The 17,806-nt window shown below is 42.6% G+C and overlaps 1 protein-coding gene across 13 annotated transcripts in view; it reads right to left on the reverse strand.

Moving 5' to 3' along the window:
• Positions 1–17,806, reverse strand: part of IQSEC1 (IQ motif and Sec7 domain ArfGEF 1) — a 311,041-nt gene that overhangs the window by 158,725 nt on the left and 134,510 nt on the right. For 9 of the 13 annotated variants that reach the window (XM_028718962.2, XM_077924858.1, XM_028718960.2 and 6 more), the window contains one exon: positions 2,835–2,879. The exons of the other annotated variants lie outside the window; for them this stretch is intronic. In XM_028718962.2, the coding sequence (XP_028574795.1) occupies positions 2,835–2,879 (45 nt within the window). The remainder of the gene's footprint in view (positions 1–2,834; positions 2,880–17,806) is intronic. 13 annotated transcript variants of the gene reach the window in all.

The raw sequence follows: 17,806 nt of genomic DNA on the forward strand, positions 1-17,806 counted from the left end.
TTTATTAAGCTTTGGTTGGATATTTTCCAGAGTGCACACTCATTCAAAATGAGCATCATCACATTTTCCCCAACTGCTGCTTACTATTTTGGCTTATAGCATCATGTGTTCCAGTCTGACACATTCAGAGGGAAGTAGTCATCACTGGCAGACACTATAGCAAATGTTATTTCAACACGAACAAATCTTTAAGCAGACGGGGACTTTGAAGCAATTTTTTTGTGCGATTCCTACAATTTTTCCCATACAATTTTTATACATTCTTATACAATGCAGCTCTAGGATACAGTTGCATCAAGGAAGTAATATTTAACCCAGGACTGAGATGTTGTATACATCTTCTGCCTCTCAGGACTTCAAGTGCAGCAGCTGACAATCATGTTACTACATTCATGCAAACAGGCAGGAGCTGTATTTTTTGTGCTCTGAGCAAGTCATTGCTATTACAGTGTGCCTCCAACCTCTAGAGGCGTTCAGGCCACCCTCTATGGAAAAGTTTACAAGTTTATGATCCCGATAGTCAACTAGTTTGGGCAATGTAATATGAGGTCCCCAGGTCAACCTCATTCAGGCAACTCACAAAAGGAATCATCATCATGCCACCATCGTTTATTAGTCACTTTTCTTTCATTTGCCTTTAGCTCAACTGAAGGTGGTGTGTACATCTATTCAAGGAGAAACAGGGAGTCTGTTCAACTTGGCATGCCTCCATGCCAAGACAAAAGTGTGGTGGGTCCTTATCTGAGACATGTTGTTTGCAGATGACACAGCCTTGATAGGGCACTCCAAGGAAGCTCTACGGAGTCTCATATACCATTTTGCCCAAGATTGCATGATGTTCAGCCTTACCATCAGCCTGATGAAGAGCAACATCCTGTGTCAGGACACTGCCAGCATTTCATGCATCACACTTGAGGTGATAGACAATTTTGTCTATTTGGGCTCCACCATAACCAGCAACCTCTCCATCGACACTGAACTGGACAAGTGTATTGGCAAGACAGCTACAACAATTGCTCGCTTCTCTAAAAGGGTGTGGGATAATATGATGTTGATGACCAATACCAAAATGAAGGTCTACCAGACTTGTGTGTTGAACACGCTGCTTTATGGTAATGAGACGTGGGCAACTTGCACCCACCAGGACTGATACCTTCTGCATCACTGTGTCAGGAAGAATTTGGGCATCATAAGGCAGGACAGAGTCTCAAACAAAGATGTGCTCTCCCAAGCCCACATTCCTGGCATGTTTGCACTCCTGTCTCAGTGACATCTATGCTGGCATGGTCATGTCCAAAGAATGGAAGATAGCAGGATCCCCAAGAACATGCTTCAGGCACCAGGCCCACTGGCAGACCAACTCTGAGTTACAAAGATGTCTTCAAATGTGACATGAAAGCTGGCAACATTAACCCCCCTGTGTGGGAATATCTTGCAGACAACCACATCGCCTAGAGACAGTCAGGTCATGTATCCACAGCAGTGACCAGAGGAGTAATGACTGCTGGGAGGAGTTCAGAAAGAAGAAATGCCATGGTGCATCTGCAGATGCCTTCATCTGCCCCACCTGCAACAAAACATGTATCTCCCGTATCAGTCTCTATAGCCACAGCAGGCACCGTAACTCTCCAACAGTTTGACTACACCACCAAAGGCACACTCTTCCATTATCTTCCAACAGAGATGGATGCCAACCAACCAGGTCTGGAAATGTATGGGGTCCCTTATTAGCCGTCCAGTGTTGTGCCTTTAACATTTACCAATTCAGGCGGCAACCCTTTACTTACCAGGGAGCAATCCCCATGGAATTCAGTGCTGCTCACTTCTGAGTAATGTACAATTATTGTGGCATGAATTCACACTAGAAATCACGAGAGCAGGGACCACTTCTCAGCCACTTAAATGCTAAGTATGCATGAAACTGCAATGTTCCATTGCATAGGAGGAAGACAGAAAGAGAACCAGGCAGTCAAACAACTTTTCTCCCAGCAGAGAACTGCAACAGCATGGACCTCTTCTGAAGCAAAGCAAGACATTTTTCAGTTTAGTTGGGTGCTAGCTATTTGTAGAACATCAGTACTCAAGTGCCCACAATGTCTTTGCAAAGGAGGACGATGCAGAAAATACCAGAACTTTGTCACATCTTTGTGACCTTTCACTGGCCACACCCCATGACTTCTTAGTAGCCCCATCAGAAATACATTTCACAAGTATCTTAAGTTTTGTGTGAAAGGTAATCATTTCACAAGTATCTTAAGTTTTGTGTGAAAGGTAATCATTTCTTTCTTTGTGTGATGCTCTGAATTTCACGTTGAAAAAGATCGAGCCACTAGTGAGCCACAAAAGAATGGCGAGGACAGTCTGGGGCAGTTCCCCAGCAACAACCCTGCTCCAATGATGTTACACAACACGGATGTTGCCGCCTCAGCTGCATCAGAAGCTGAGGAAGAAGAAAGCAGCAACAAAACAGGAGAGTTGTGGAGAACTCCTGCGGCAATGAGGGTCCTTGGAAGATGTAACTGCAGGCAGGCAGGTGGATCAGTGCAGGGTGGGCTTTGCAAGCCTTCTGGCTCTTTCTGTTGCTGACACCATTAGTTACTGTGGGAGTTTTTAGGCAAACTGTGGGGATGGGGTGGGTTGAAGGAGCTGTGAGGAGCTGAGGGTTGGGACAAGGTGAAAATGAGGGGAGTGGCAGGTAGGCGGGGTTGGTGAGCAGTGCAAGTAGGGGAGGCAGCACCTAGTAAAATCAAAATCAAAAATAGTGTTGTCACACTGAAGTTAACCCTTCCATTTTGTGTTTTTTTTAAAAAATATGCAGCGTAGTTTTACAATACCTGAGTGGATCAGTTGAAAGGCTGCTTCGTGTTTCCAAGGAAGTCCTGAGATAATTGCAAAAGAATAAAATTAAAAATATTAAACACAGTTTTTGACAAGTGCACAAAGAAAGTCCCATACCAAAGTAACTTGTTTAACATTTAAAGGTTTTTTTAAGCTGCATATTAGAATACACTGAATAATGTGATTTTAACTTGGATTTAAAGCCTGCCAATTAGCTTTGAAAAACAATTTTTTAGCTGAATGTCATATGCATAAAGATTTTCACATGCCAAAGTAATGTTTTAGAGAACACAATTTTAGTGTAATTTGCTATAAGTATTTGAAACCTACAGTATAAATATTAATTTTTATATCAGTCTCTAGTCTGCTACATCAGGTTACAAATGTTATGTTTAACTGTGTATGAATAGTCTACTGTCATATTTTTATAGAGTCTGCTTGAGAGATTAAGAAAGCTTCAATTTTTGTGCTGATGGTTTCAGGACAACTTTGAAACGGCTTTTGTTTACCTGTCATCCCCACTATTAAAAAAAGAAGTGCTATTGCAGTAAAAAAAACCACACAGCATATCAACCCAATAAAAACAACTGTAAACAAATTCAGAACACCAAAACCATGAACTAAAAATTACACAGCTAAAGACGTCTTAGAGTTGCCTATCAGCATAACCTCCGTCAAAGGACTATTGTTAATCTTCAGTAATCTTTTATTCTGCATTGGTTGATGTGTGGCTTTTTGGTTTTTTTATGTTTTAATGTTTTATAAACTGCTTTGAGATTTTTTTTTAAACAACAACAACAATGGAGGATCATATTTGTAGGTTGGGAAGAGTTCTTACAGAGATCTAAAATCAACTAGCCCAGAACCAGGAACCCCAGCTGCTATGTGGTAGAATTTCCATGACTTAGAAAGAAATTGGACCAGATAGATCTGCATAACTGTCAAGCTTAGGTTCCCCAAAGTCTTTGGATTATGGAGAGATTTGACCAACGCACATGCATGGAGGCATGTAATTGCAGTAGAGCCAGGGGCCGCCTTCTTAACATCATGCTCTCACTTGCTGTTGGAATTAAATTAAAACCCATATGGTAGTAAATTTTTTAAAAATCAACTCTAATCAATCCTTTCATTCCCCCCCCCCCGAATGAGACCATAAACATCACATTTGAGTGGTTTTTTTCATAAGAAATGACCACTTCTAATTGAAATGCATATGTGCCTAGGATCAAATGACACCACTGCTAGCAGGGCAGCCTTAGAGATGGATGAGCTGGGTGGCTTCCTCAGGTACCAAGCTGAGCTCATTGGCTGCTTTTATCTACATGTACTATGTGCAGGGAGCCAAGGTGGCAAAAGCAAGTATCTGCAACTTTTTTTTAAAAAAAAAAGCTCTACAGAGTATTGGGGTACTAATTAGCTTTAAAGTATGCAAACACACCCACACCATTTTCTGTGTCAGGTAAAAGTAAGTGGAACACAGCTTTACTTTGAGGCAACAGTAGAGACCACTTAGCACTTCAAATACTGTAAGGACTCCAAGCATTATATAAATGATAATAAAATAAACCCATAAGCTGTAAGAGATCAGGCTGCATACTTTTTTAATTATGATGTTTTATTTTTTTAAGATAAAAAGAATGTTCTAAAACAATGATTGCCAAAAGATAGGACAAGCTACAAAACAATACAAAACATTTAAAGCTAAACCTGTGATGGTCCTGCTGTGTGGTTTGATGAATTTCCACTGCTCAGGATGGAGCTTTTCAGGCTTTGGTTTGTGCAAACTGTAGCACAGTGGCTGAGAGGTCAAAGTTTTGAGCAATGTCATTATTGAGGGATAGGGTAGGAAGCCTCTCATGTGCCATGACAGAACGTAAATACATTTTGATGAGCTTCCATTTCAATCCACTTGCCACTGGCAACTGGAACTGGAGCTGTTAGGAAAATCTGTACTACTACCCAGACTTTTTGCTACATCACATTTTAGTGTCATGGATTTACTGCAGGGCATCTTACGGTGAGCCATTTCCAGGAATGTGATGGAGCTGGCCCAACTCAACACAAAGATCTGCACCATCAATGTCAGAGTGGTTGTCATCAGTGAGAGCTCTGTGTAGAGTGTCTCTCCAAATCTCTTCTGGTAGCTTTTCAAGGTTGTACAAGAATCTGATTATATTCCTGTGAGATTCCTGTGAGATTGCTCTTTAGGTGAAGCTTAAGTGGTGCTAACAAGAGTGTAAAGTAACTCCCTTTTGAAGATTTCTTCTGGACTATTGCACTCATTGTGATTCTGACCTTCATATTCAAACTGGCCTCTTCTTGCGGTGCTTACGTGGGGCTTTTGTGAGCTCTTTTGATGTGCTGTCTCTGTGCAACCCCCCCTCCCCAGTTCTAGCCTGTAGGAACAGAAGGCTGTACTATGCTATGACTGATAGTCCATGAGTAGGTCTGCTAGGCACTGTGCTTCAGGGCGAAGAATTGCATCTGCTTGAGGCAACTCTACTATTTCCATCGGAGCATCATATACTTCTTTTGTTTGATATAGAGTATGTTTCCCACTGTCTATGCAACTTTCCCAGTGGTGAGGTTGGACACATTGTCTTTTAGTATCTGTCACTATTGAGCAGACACAGAGAACAGCACAAAGGCGCACTGTAGCATGGCAAAAGGGGTAGATTCCTCCGCTGATGAGACTGCACCTGAAACTACCAGACTAAGAGAAATGACAGCTACAGGGTAAGAATGAAGCTAATCGGTTCAATATTAAGTAGTCTTGCCTAGGCACCTTTTTCTGCCCCTTCACATTGGCACTATTATCAAAACCTTGTCCGCAGCAGTCTTTGATGTTGATGTTGCTTTTTCATCAGTGTCTTCAGCAAGAGTTCCATAAATGAGGAAATGGTGAGTAAATTCCAGCTACAATTTCCTGACAAGGTGCTACTGGAGAGTAATTTTCTGTGTCACCACAAGAAAAGGTGTAGGAGTCATGTGGGGCCAGGCTTGAATGGATCTTGGTTTGTTGGTAACCATCCGTCTCAGGAAACAATGGAGGAGTGCGCCTTTGGGGGCGAAGTCAAACCATTGGAGAGTTACAGTGCCTGCTATGGCTATAGAGACCAATATGGGAGAGGCATGTTTCATTGCAGTGGAGCAGATGAAGGTGTCCACTAGCGCTGCTGCAGATACACCATGCCATTTCTTCTCTCTGCACTCCTCCCAGCAATCATTCCTTCTCTGGTCACTGCTGACTGCCGATGACTATAATGCCTGGAGACAGTCAGTCAGGTCTTGTGTCCACAGCAGCGACCAGAGGAGGACTCTTTGCTTCCTGAGTAATGGAGAAGACCATCAGAAGGCCACAACCAGAAGTCCTTTGAGACAGAGCCCCAGTAAACTTTGTCAGAAGAGTGTTTGAATTTGGAGGTGGTACTCAGGAGAAGTACAACCCTATTCCCTTAACCCCATATAAGAAAAAAATGAAGCACATCTATCATTGTGCTGGTTTCCACCGCAAGCAGGAGCTGCAGGTGAGAATTTGTGGTCAGTGCATGCAGTAATTTTCACATGTGACCCCAGCATTGTATACACATGCATGGGTCCTCACAGGTGGGCAGCAGCAGGGCCCACAGCATCATACCTGAACCAGGCCCCATAAACCCTCTGTGTGGCCCTGCAAAGCTGAACAGTTGTGTTGAAGGCACTCCTTGCCCAAGGTGCTGTATATTTGTCCTAGAGCCAGACCTGACTGCCCGCCTTCTGACTCAAACGCTCAGAGGAGTCCACTGGTGGACAGCATAGAAATGTAACAAATAATTAAATCGAGCCCAGAAAATTTCTCAGACCACCTTAACCTGTGGCACCTTTGGCCTTACCTCTCCATTTCTCCAATTACCCTATGGGATAAAAACGTTATAAGAAATGGTATGATTCAAACGAGTTTATAGGCAAGGAAAATGACAAGAGATTAAGAACCAGATGAAATCTGCCCTCCTCTGGTTCCATGCAAAGGAAAACATCAAAGGCCCTTTGAAGTGGCTGTTCAGCATGGCCTCCGATGGTGCCTTTGAGGGCTGACATCCTGATGCGGGTGCTGATGTTTTGCTTTATCTGGTCTAGCATGCCACACACAGCATGTTGCTTCCCCAGATGGAAACAGTATAAAGATATTTGTCTACAGTGGTTGGGGGAAAAGATGTCCACTGCAGTAGTAAAATGGTATCCAAGGCAGGAAATGAAAGATGAACATAGGGCTCTTCACTTGGAATCACTGGCAGTTAAAATATGAGCTCCCTCCAGGCATTTTATAATAGCCTTCAAGATTTGAAAGAGGCCATACTGGTATGTGCAAATGTAATTTTTACTAGGAGAAAATTGAATATCTATTTAATGTGGCTCATTCCTCAGAAAGAAATCAGGATTCATTTTCCACTGCTAATACAAGACACAGAAAGACATTGTGTTAGAAAACCTGTATTACACAGTTGCTATTCCTGGCATATCAGAGACACCAGAAATAGCTACAGAGATTACCGACTTGAGTTTGGAACTTATTCTTGACCTAGACAGACTGTCTGCAAAAATTAAAAGCAAAAATAATGCTTTCATAATCTGCCTGCATGTGCAACCCTTACTAGCATAAGTAGTCTCAATTCTGTAAATTGCTCCATGTGCAATAATCCCCATGGAGTTCAAAAGAGAGAAAGGCCACAGACAGGAACACAATGTGAATTAATTGATTGTATCAAAGATGGGTGTTAACTGGGATCACTGTGATTTACACACACATGGGGAAATTGTCCCTTTCATCTTTTATATATATATATATATATATATATATATATATATATATATATATATGCAGGTTTTGGTGTCCTCGGGTGTCTTCCCGTGTAAAAGTTGGGGTGTCTAGGCGACGTTTCGACGAGGTCTCACTCGTCATCTTCAGGCTGGTGCTTTCGGCTTCTTGTTACTGGAACAGAGCAGGATCTCAGTGTTTGAGTTCCTATAAATACTGTTGAGGGGTGTGGTGTATAGCCTCCAATGTTCTGGGCCGAGAGGAAGTTCCCAGGCTAGTGTGCCTTTTCTTCTTTTGTTCCTTAGTTGCTTGAGGGATATCTTGAGTGATTTCTTGAGTGATATCCTGAGTACCACTTAGGTGGGTCATTAGGTGTGGATTAGTTGCTAAAGCCTTTGTGTCTTGACCTCTTGAACTTTGTGAAGAGTTTTTCTGAGAAGATGGCTGTAGTTGTGCTCTGGCTTGGCTTCGTGTATAGGGGCGAGCTGTGGTTTTGTGGCCTGTGCCAGCCAGATCTGTGTAGGGATTGCAGGGGGGTGCAGCATCCGGAGGTGCCATCATGGTTTGGCTACTGGATGGTGTCTGTAATTTATCTGTGGAGAGGGTCTGGGTTTGGGTCTGGTGTGGTTGATTGGTGATGGCGTTCTGTGTGCCTCTGGATCTGGTGTCAGTTTTTGTGGGGAGGGCTAATTTCCAGATGTCTGGCAAGCGGGATGTGTCGTCACGCTTGTTCATGTTGTGAGGGTGTTTCTCTATCTCGATGGCTTCCATGATTATTCTCTTGTGGTGATGTTCCATGTTAGAGAGATAGAGAAACACCCTCACAACATGAACAAGCGTGACGACACATCCCGCTTGCCAGACATCTGGAAATTAGCCCTCCCCACAAAAACTGACACCAGATCCAGAGGCACACAGAACGCCATCACCAATCAACCACACCAGACCCAAACCCAGACCCTCTCCACAGATAAATTACAGACACCATCCAGTAGCCAAACCATGATGGCACCTCCGGATGCTGCACCCCCCTGCAATCCCTACACAGATCTGGCTGGCACAGGCCACAAAACCACAGCTCGCCCCTATACACGAAGCCAAGCCAGAGCACAACTACAGCCATCTTCTCAGAAAAACTCTTCACAAAGTTCAAGAGGTCAAGACACAAAGGCTTTAGCAACTAATAAAGGGAAGTCCTCTTTCTGCATATAACTGCTAGTTCTCCTTCTGCACAAAACTGCACAAAACTGCTGCATTTTGGGGAAGCCTTGCACCTTTCCTCTTGCATTCTGGGAAGTCTTGCTTATAATCTTCTCCCTGCTTTTGCACACACTGTACAGATCTGTTCTAAACACCAGGACATTCTTTTCCTTGTTCAGTCATCCTAAGCTCATGGAAAACAACATGACCCGCTCTTCATGCCTAGCTGACCACATCTACAGAACTTGATTGTTATATTGTTTCATGCCATGATCCATCATTACAATTTAATTAGGAGGCTTCATGCCTGTCTAGTTCTACCTTCGATTCCCAGCCTTTAATCCACCGATAATAAATGATCATACGTAACCCCCATTTCTCACATGTAATTCCCGCCTTAGTACTTATGTTAACCAATCAGCAACAAGTTTCTTTGTGTATGTATGTATCAACCAATCAGCGACAAGCACACCTGTGGCAATGCTTGTAATATTCAATAAAACAGGCTCCCAGGGTCCGCCCTGGCCAGACGCCTCATGTTGCACCTGCCTCTCTCGTCTCCCGTGATTTTTCATTCCTACATCTGGTGACCCACGACGTGCCAGATCCTTTGCGCAGCCGAGCAGTCAGCCAGCCTCATACTTCACTCGACTGGAGAAGTCTTAGCCGGCTACACCGTGAGTATGGGGGGGGAGCTTACAAAGTCCCAGAAAGTGCATGCTACTGAACTGCTTCATTTAGTCAGACAGAGAGGTGCAGGTGCTCATGTTTCTTTAAAGGAAATTGAACGTTTGCTATGTGAGATTGCATTTCAATGTCCCTGGTACCCTGAGGCGGGATCCTTGGGGGTAGAGGCTTGGCAAAAGATTGGAAAAACTTTTTTTGCAGAACCCAGGGCTCCTATTCATTGTCTGCTTACTTGGCAGATCTGTGCTGATGCCGTGGCAAACTTAGGGCCCCTGGCCTCTCAGGCGTCTCCCACGGCTCCTGCACTTCTAACTATTGCAGACAATTCCCCTCCTTACCCCAAGCTTTTGCCTCCTGCACAATCCTGCCAATCCCTCCCTCCTTCCCCTGCTTCCACCCAATCCATCCCCCCTTCCCCCCCACCTGCGTCTGCTTCTACAGGAGCTATGCCTCAGCCCACACCCATTCCCCATTCCCTCCCTCCTGTGTTTCCTTTGCCTGCACCTGCTTCTTCAGAAGCTGTGTCTCAGCCAACATCCACTTCCCCCCCTCTTTCTTCCCCCCCACTTTCTTCCCTCCCTCCTTCCACCCCTCCCTTGCCTGCCTCAGCTCCTGCCTGTTTCACAGGAGCTGTTCGTGTTGCACTTTCTCAAGCCAGGCAAAAAGGTCTCCTTTCCTTAGAGGAAGAATCTGAGTGGGCTGGTGAAATGCCATCAGCTTTCCCTGTCTCCAGCTCAACCCCATCAGCTTTCCCTGTCTCCAGCTCAACCCCATCTGCTTTCCCCATTTCTTATGTAAACCCAGGCACAGCGCAACAACAGGTGCTGTATGAAACCCTTCCTTACTCTGTAATGCGAGAATTGAGAAGGGCCATTGTTGATTCTGGTCTCAAATCTTTTTATGTGACAGGAATGCTGGATGGAATAGCAACTGCTTCAACTGCAATCGCCCAGGTCATTTTGCAAAAGAATGCAGAGCACCTGGCGGTGGGGCGCACAGGAATGGTGATGCCAATAAGGCTAAACCTTCCAAGAAATGCCCAAAGTGCGGTAAAGGCTATCATTGGGCAAATCAGTGCAGGAGTTCGGGAAACTCCTTAGGGGCCCCACTCCCGGGCCAGGACAAATAGGGAGCCCCCCCCCCCCCGCCGTTAGTCTCCACTATTAAAACCATCTCAAAGGATATACGCTCTGATTTTACCATCGACTTAATTAATAAAAAAACCAAAGACACTGTTTTACCTGATGAAATTGTGCTTATGACCACCCAATTACCTCCTAAAGTCGCAGGCTTAATCTTACCCAAATTTTCTGCGGCAAAAGAAGGAATCCAGGTTATTCCTGGCGTTCTGGATCCTGACTATGTAGGCACAATAATGGTTCAGTTTTGGAGCCATATGCCCATGCAATTAAAAAAGGGTGAGTCTTGGGCGCATTTGGTGGTGCTCCCTTCTCATCCTACTGCTTCCATTATGGATATTAATTTGCACGAGCTTTCTTTTATCCCTCCACAGCTTTTAACTGTAGTCCAGAGGATTGGTGAGAAGAAACTTCTTTGTAAGTATAAAATCAATGGAAAAGTTCTGGAAGGCTTGATCGACACAGGCGCAGACATTTCTGTAATTTCCAGCGATTGCTGGGAACCCACGTGGCCCCTTGAGTCTGCCTCTGCAGTCTGGGGCGTGGGTGGCCCCCAAAATTCTTCTAAAAGCGTACAGTGGCTGCCTGTTTCTCTGCCTGATAGTTCTGAAACCATTGCATACATCCAGCCCTGTGTGCTGAAAATCCACCTCAATCTGTGGGGAAGAGACTTATTCCAACAATTACAAGCTACCATTCAATTTAATGAGCAAGCTTGCACTTCCCCTCAACTGGAACTCTTCTGGTTGTGTCCTGGCTATACGTTTAATTACATTCCAGCAAACATCAGCCATGGCACACCTTGCTGTTTAAGCCATTTGTCCATCATTTTACCCAAGAAGCATCATTTATCCCGCTCTCGAAATCGCCGCTCTGAAAAATTGACTAACAATTGTGATGCTTTTGTTTCTCTTCTCAGTAGGTCTGAATATATCTCTTCAGCTGTTTTTTCTCCTAGAAGTCCCTGGATTGGCTGTACGCAACAGTAGAAACATTAATTCTTCAGCTTGTTCTGCAGCAAAAGCCCTGAATTTTACTTCTCAAGTTCTTCATCTTCTGAATAAAGAACAGAGTGGACTATATAATGGACTTTTACAAAAATCGTGCTATCAATTATTTGTTCATGTTTCATCATTATGGCTGTGAACAAGTGGCCGACGTGTTGTTTTAACATCACAGATAATTCTAAAGCCATTCAAAGCCAGATTTCTCATTTACAAAATCTTACACACCACATTAAACAAGACGTTCGGATTTTCTGGCCTCTGGGGTTCCTTCACCCAGTGGCTTACTGCTTGGCTACCTAATCTTACTTGGCTTCGTAATCTCTTTCAATATGCCCTTGTCATTATATGCATCTTAATTTTGTTATGTTGCTTCCTCCAATGCGTTCCTGGCCTCATAAGTCTTTTCTCCCGGCTTCTCTCTCCCCCTCAACCACCTAATAAACTCCTTGCTGCCTACTTTGCGAAATGGCAACACCAACAGTAAACCTAAGGTGAGATGTGGACGGGCTTATTGTGGGCATGCGCTGGCAAACCACGTATCCCGAAATATTTCTGTCCCATCAACCCTGGCGAACTTATTTTGGGCATTTGCTGGCACACCACTAATCCTGAAATATTTTTGCCTTATTTACCCAGAACGCCTCGCAAACAAGAAAAGAAAGGGGGAGATAAAGGGAAGTCCTCTTTCTGCATATAACTGCTAGTTCTCCTTCTGCACAAAACTGCACAAAACTGCTGCATTTTGGGGAAGCCTTGCACCTTTCCTCTTGCATTCTGGGAAGTCTTGCTTATAATCTTCTCCCTGCTTTTGCACACACTGTACAGATCTGTTCTAAACACCAGGACATTCTTTTCCTTGTTCAGTCATCCTAAGCTCATGGAAAACAACATGACCCGCTCTTCATGCCTAGCTGACCACATCTACAGAACTTGATTGTTATATTGTTTCATGCCATGATCCATCATTACAATTTAATTAGGAGGCTTCATGCCTGTCTAGTTCTACCTTCGATTCCCAGCCTTTAATCCACCGATAATAAATGATCATACGTAACCCCCATTTCTCACATGTAATTCCCGCCTTAGTACTTATGTTAACCAATCAGCAACAAGTTTCTTTGTGTATGTATGTATCAACCAATCAGCGACAAGCACACCTGTGGCAATGCTTGTAATATTCAATAAAACAGGCTCCCAGGGTCCGCCCTGGCCAGACGCCTCATGTTGCACCTGCCTCTCTCGTCTCCCGTGATTTTTCATTCCTACAAACTAATCCACACCTAATGACCCACCTAAGTGGTACTCAGGATATCACTCAAGAAATCACTCAAGATATCCCTCAAGCAACTAAGGAACAAAAGAAGAAAAGGCACACTAGCCTGGGAACTTCCTCTCGGCCCAGAACATTGGAGGCTATACACCACACCCCTCAACAGTATTTATAGGAACTCAAACACTGAGATCCTGCTCTGTTCCAGTAACAAGAAGCCGAAAGCACCAGCCTGAAGATGACGAGTGAGACCTCGTCGAAACGTCGCCTAGACACCCCAACTTTTACACGGGAAGACACCCGAGGACACCAAAACCTGCATACCTATACCCGTGAAAATCTACGAAAGCAAATATATATATATATATATATATATATATATATATATATATATACATACATACATATATATATACTTACTGTGAAGAATAATGGTTGTATAGAATCAGGAAACACACACAATTCTTTTAAGAGCATTTCATTAAATACAAGGCTCTCCAGGAGAAAAGGCATATAGAAATACAAGAGAAAAAATTGCTCACAGGGAAAGCCTTGATATTTTATTTCTCAGCTCCTTTCAAACGACTGGTAGAATTAGGTAACCAATTTACCTTTGCTGCTGTAATGCTGCAGGCTTACTCTATTTGAATGGGAAATCTAGGACTCAGAGTACACTGCTAAAAATAATATTATGCTGGTCTTTTAAAATTTTAATAAAACATGTACTAAAGAACCTGTTTCGAAAATAAAAAATAAAGCGATGAAAAACCGTTATTCTGTTTCTTTCTCTAAGGTAAAAACAGATTCACACTTTAGATGATAAACATTCATATTGAAAGTCTTTCACAATTTATTGCAACTGATTTTGTGCAACAGGGACTGTCTTTCATTGGATTTTTAGAAACATGTTTGAAATCCTGAAACTGAGGGTGGCTCATACTTTGCAAAGTTATTTAGTTGACAGTTGAAAATAGAATCAACTGAGCAATTGGTCATACATGAAATTGTGAGTGCCTTCTTTTGTGGCCTTATTTTTTATAACCCAAAGGTAAGTTGCTCTTACATGGTGAAACCACCACACCATTACATGCAGCTGTTTCATACACAAAATTCCCATGGTGAATTTCAGTTTGCAAATGGATACTTTATCATAATGCATAATGTGGGCTTCTCTGTTTATACATAGGCAGTTAAAAAACACACCACGATTTACTGTTACAAAATAAAACTGTCATTTCCCAGATACCATTTAAGTCAACCTACACAATTTCAATTTTTTGACAAGTAAGCTTTTACCCCCGCACTAGCATCCATTAGAGTTGCTGAAGTATTCTTTTTCCATAAACACTTGGAGGCAAAATTCAAAAAGTGGTTCCTCAAAGCATTTTAAGTAGTACTATATTATCTGGTAATGATCGTCCTCAGAAACAAGATCCTTTTACTATGCTTCTGCTGAAATCCCATTTAGTGAAAGCCCTTTAAATTTTCATTTTTTAAAAAGCTCTCTCACTTGCTTTTGTTTGGCATCAATGATAGCTGCCACTTCATTAGTCAGTACCTGCATCCCACACAAGGGGATTTTAATTTATGGTGCCATCTAACTATTTTTTCTTCTTTTTTAAAGGTGGTAAACCAGTAATTAAAGCACTGTAGTACAGTAAGACAATCTTACTTGGCTACGAGTGATCGCCAAAGAAGAAGAACAGTAATCAGGAAGTCAGGGACACAGGAAGTTGCCTTAGTCCAAGTCAGAGCATTCGTTCAGTATTATTTACTCTGACTGGCAGTGGCTTTCCAAGGTTTCAGACATGGATCTCATCCAGTCCTTCCTGAGATGCCAGGTATTGAACCTGGCAACTTGTCAGTAACTTCACAGACAAAAATTAATGAGTTTATATTTTATAGTCCTTTTTATTCAGACATCTGGTTACAAGCAAAAATCCACATCTCTCCACAAGGAGAGCAATTGGCTACTCTAAATCCTCCCCCTTCCGTCCCTAGCAACATCCTGGGCACCAACAGGAAATTCCTCCTCTTCGCATTCTTTGTTCTCTAATACGGACAGACCTCCTAGTTCTTGGAGAGGGAGGGTCCACCACACTCTCTAATGACGTCTCTGATGGCTGTTCCCTCCCTTCTGCCTCTCTTCCCATTATCTCATAACTAGGCAACTCCTGTTGAAACTGCTCAGTGTCTGTGTCTCTCTCTGCTCCTGAAACTGCTGGAAATGGGGGGGGGGTGATCTCCCCCTCCTCTTCAGAGAGGAGCTGATCTGCCTGAGAATGCACCCCCCAATCCTCTGATTCAGACCAAACCCTGACACACCTTCTGTATACAAAGCAGATTTTCTACCACTGTGCTATGGTCCCCCCAGCTTTCTAATTCAGGCACAATGGAGCAATGTGTCTGTTGTAGGAAGCAATCACAAGGACAATAAGCTTCTAAATAAAGACACAGTGGCCTTATGCAAGAAAGTCATGTGTTCCACTGCATTTTAAATGAAAAACTGTTGACAGCAACCAAACATCCCCCCCCCCCCAAACAACACAGGAAAAAACTTGGAATATAGTGAGTGGGTTAGAACTGGTGTCATATAGATTCCATGTAAAAAGTGAAAATAAAGGAAAGCAATTATATACTAAAAGAGCAATTCTAACCGTTGATCTGTCATGCTGGTGAGGGTTCTGAGGAGGCAGAGGGATGAGGCTCCATCAGCAAGCAGCATTCCAATGTAACTGCCCAATGGTGGCAGAAGCCACTGCTACCAGTGCCCCTGCCATCAGTAGTCAGTACAAACTTCCAAAATTGGGCATTTCAGGAACAAGTTGGAACCATCCCAGGATCAGCTGGATCCTGAAACAGCCCAACTGCTGTCATGTGATGTCAAGAGTCTGCTCCATGCCTCTGGCCTCTTCACCCCCACCTTCTGTGGGGCTGTGGTCAACACATATCTGGATCAAGTACCTACTACTGCTGGTCAAAGCTTTGAACTGTGCTCTACATGCCTACTGCAAAGACAATTCGCGCTCCAATTTATAAACAGTATCAAAAGATATTGGACACATATATTGACACATAATTTTGAAGTAACTGTACTGATCAGTCCCCCCCCCCCCCCGATCTATAAATTCACTTATAAAACTATATATATCTTCTAGATAGGACACAATTTCAACACATCCTGTAATTCGCAGCATGTATAATTTTTAAAAAGTGTTGCTTCGCTCCCTGTTCCCTTTGTTTGCTTTCAGCCCAGTCCAGAAGAAGGGAATAGTGATGAATTTTAAGGAGGCTTCTCTCTATATGTCTTCTTGCCTCTCTTTGTTAATGTGACAATTCTCAAGGGTGAACTTAATTTACTTGTAATTAAGTTTCGTTTAATATAGCCTTCACATGAAAGTGTCAGCCGATTTGTGAATATGGCTGTGTCTTGACTTCAATATATATTTTAAAAAAAACTGTCTTAAGAATATTGTTACTAGAACATTTAAACATCCTCTCAGCCTCTTCGTGGAGTGACAATTTGTTGTACAAAGTGAAGATATGCTAAAGAGACACTAAGCCGCACTGATTAGCTGATCGCCTCTGTAGAACCTTGATTGTGCTAGAGTGACACTAAGCATTTTTGTGACCTCGAGGGAATTAGAGTACAGATACAAAACAGCTTGTGTACAAATGCATTAAAAATAGCCCATGTTATTTCCAGAACCAGAGGAGAAAACTAGATGTTCTAAATAATTACACCCCTGTAGGAAAATGATGTTACTCGTCTTCACTTGCCTTCTCTATGGGCACAGGTTTATTCTAGGTTTTAGGATTATTATTTTTCTAGGAATGGACTAGCTTTAGGACATCTGCTAGGGCTATGCCTCAAAGATGAAAATATAAGGGAAAGACATAGCCCAGTCCCAAGTTAAGGGCAATTATTTGTCCTGTGAATTGATGGCACAAGCAGCAGCTAGAACTAGAAGCAAAGGTACCTTCACAGTTCATGACTTATGTCGTAATTCTATGCACAATTTCTTGGAAGGAAGAAACATTTATTTAACATGCTTTAACCAAGCCCTTATTCCATGGATAAGCATGGGTATATTCCATTTCACCTTTATAATAGCCTATGAAGATTATTTTATTATTACTATTTTATTGCTTTTAAAGGTGAAAACCTTCTCAAGATGTTTTACAAAATAAAAACACACACCATGAAACAGTAAAATATCAACTAGAACAATATCATTAAAATATTCCAAATCAAAATTAATTATTAGTAAGATATATGCAACATACAATATAAAACCAGCATCAGTTAAAGCAGACTGGAAGAGTTTAGGTGAACTGCGTGCAACGCGCTTCTTGGCTGAATGGGAATTTCAGTTTTCCTTGTCTGAATCTCAACATTCTGTTCCGTAATCACAGGAATTCTCACTGAATCCTGTGGTGTTTGTTTCTGAGTAAGCATGCATATAACTGAGCTACAAATCTCAAACACATCTAAGGACAGGCCATTTGAAACTTGCCATTGATGTTACACACACACGCACACACAACTAGAATGTTCAGCCTGTGCCTTGTGGTAGTTATAGCATTTTTCAGCTGCTCATCTACTACCTGAGAAATGCCTAGAAAAATATGTGAATACTGTTTGTCTCAAATATATCTGTCTCTTCACGTCTGCTGTTTTCCGGCTCTCATTTCCTTTATTTCAAGCGAAAGCATTTGGGGGAAAAAATGGACATAAACATAGCTAAACACAAACATGTCAGATGGCTTGACTCTTGCATGCCCATACAAATTAAGCATTCTGCCACACCCATCATCCCATATTGCCCAAACTTGTGAATGGGTTGCCCAATCATTTAACTATTTTGGG

Source organism: Podarcis muralis, chromosome 2, assembly GCF_964188315.1.
Source record: "Podarcis muralis chromosome 2, rPodMur119.hap1.1, whole genome shotgun sequence".
Lineage (NCBI taxonomy): Eukaryota > Metazoa > Chordata > Lepidosauria > Squamata > Lacertidae > Podarcis > Podarcis muralis.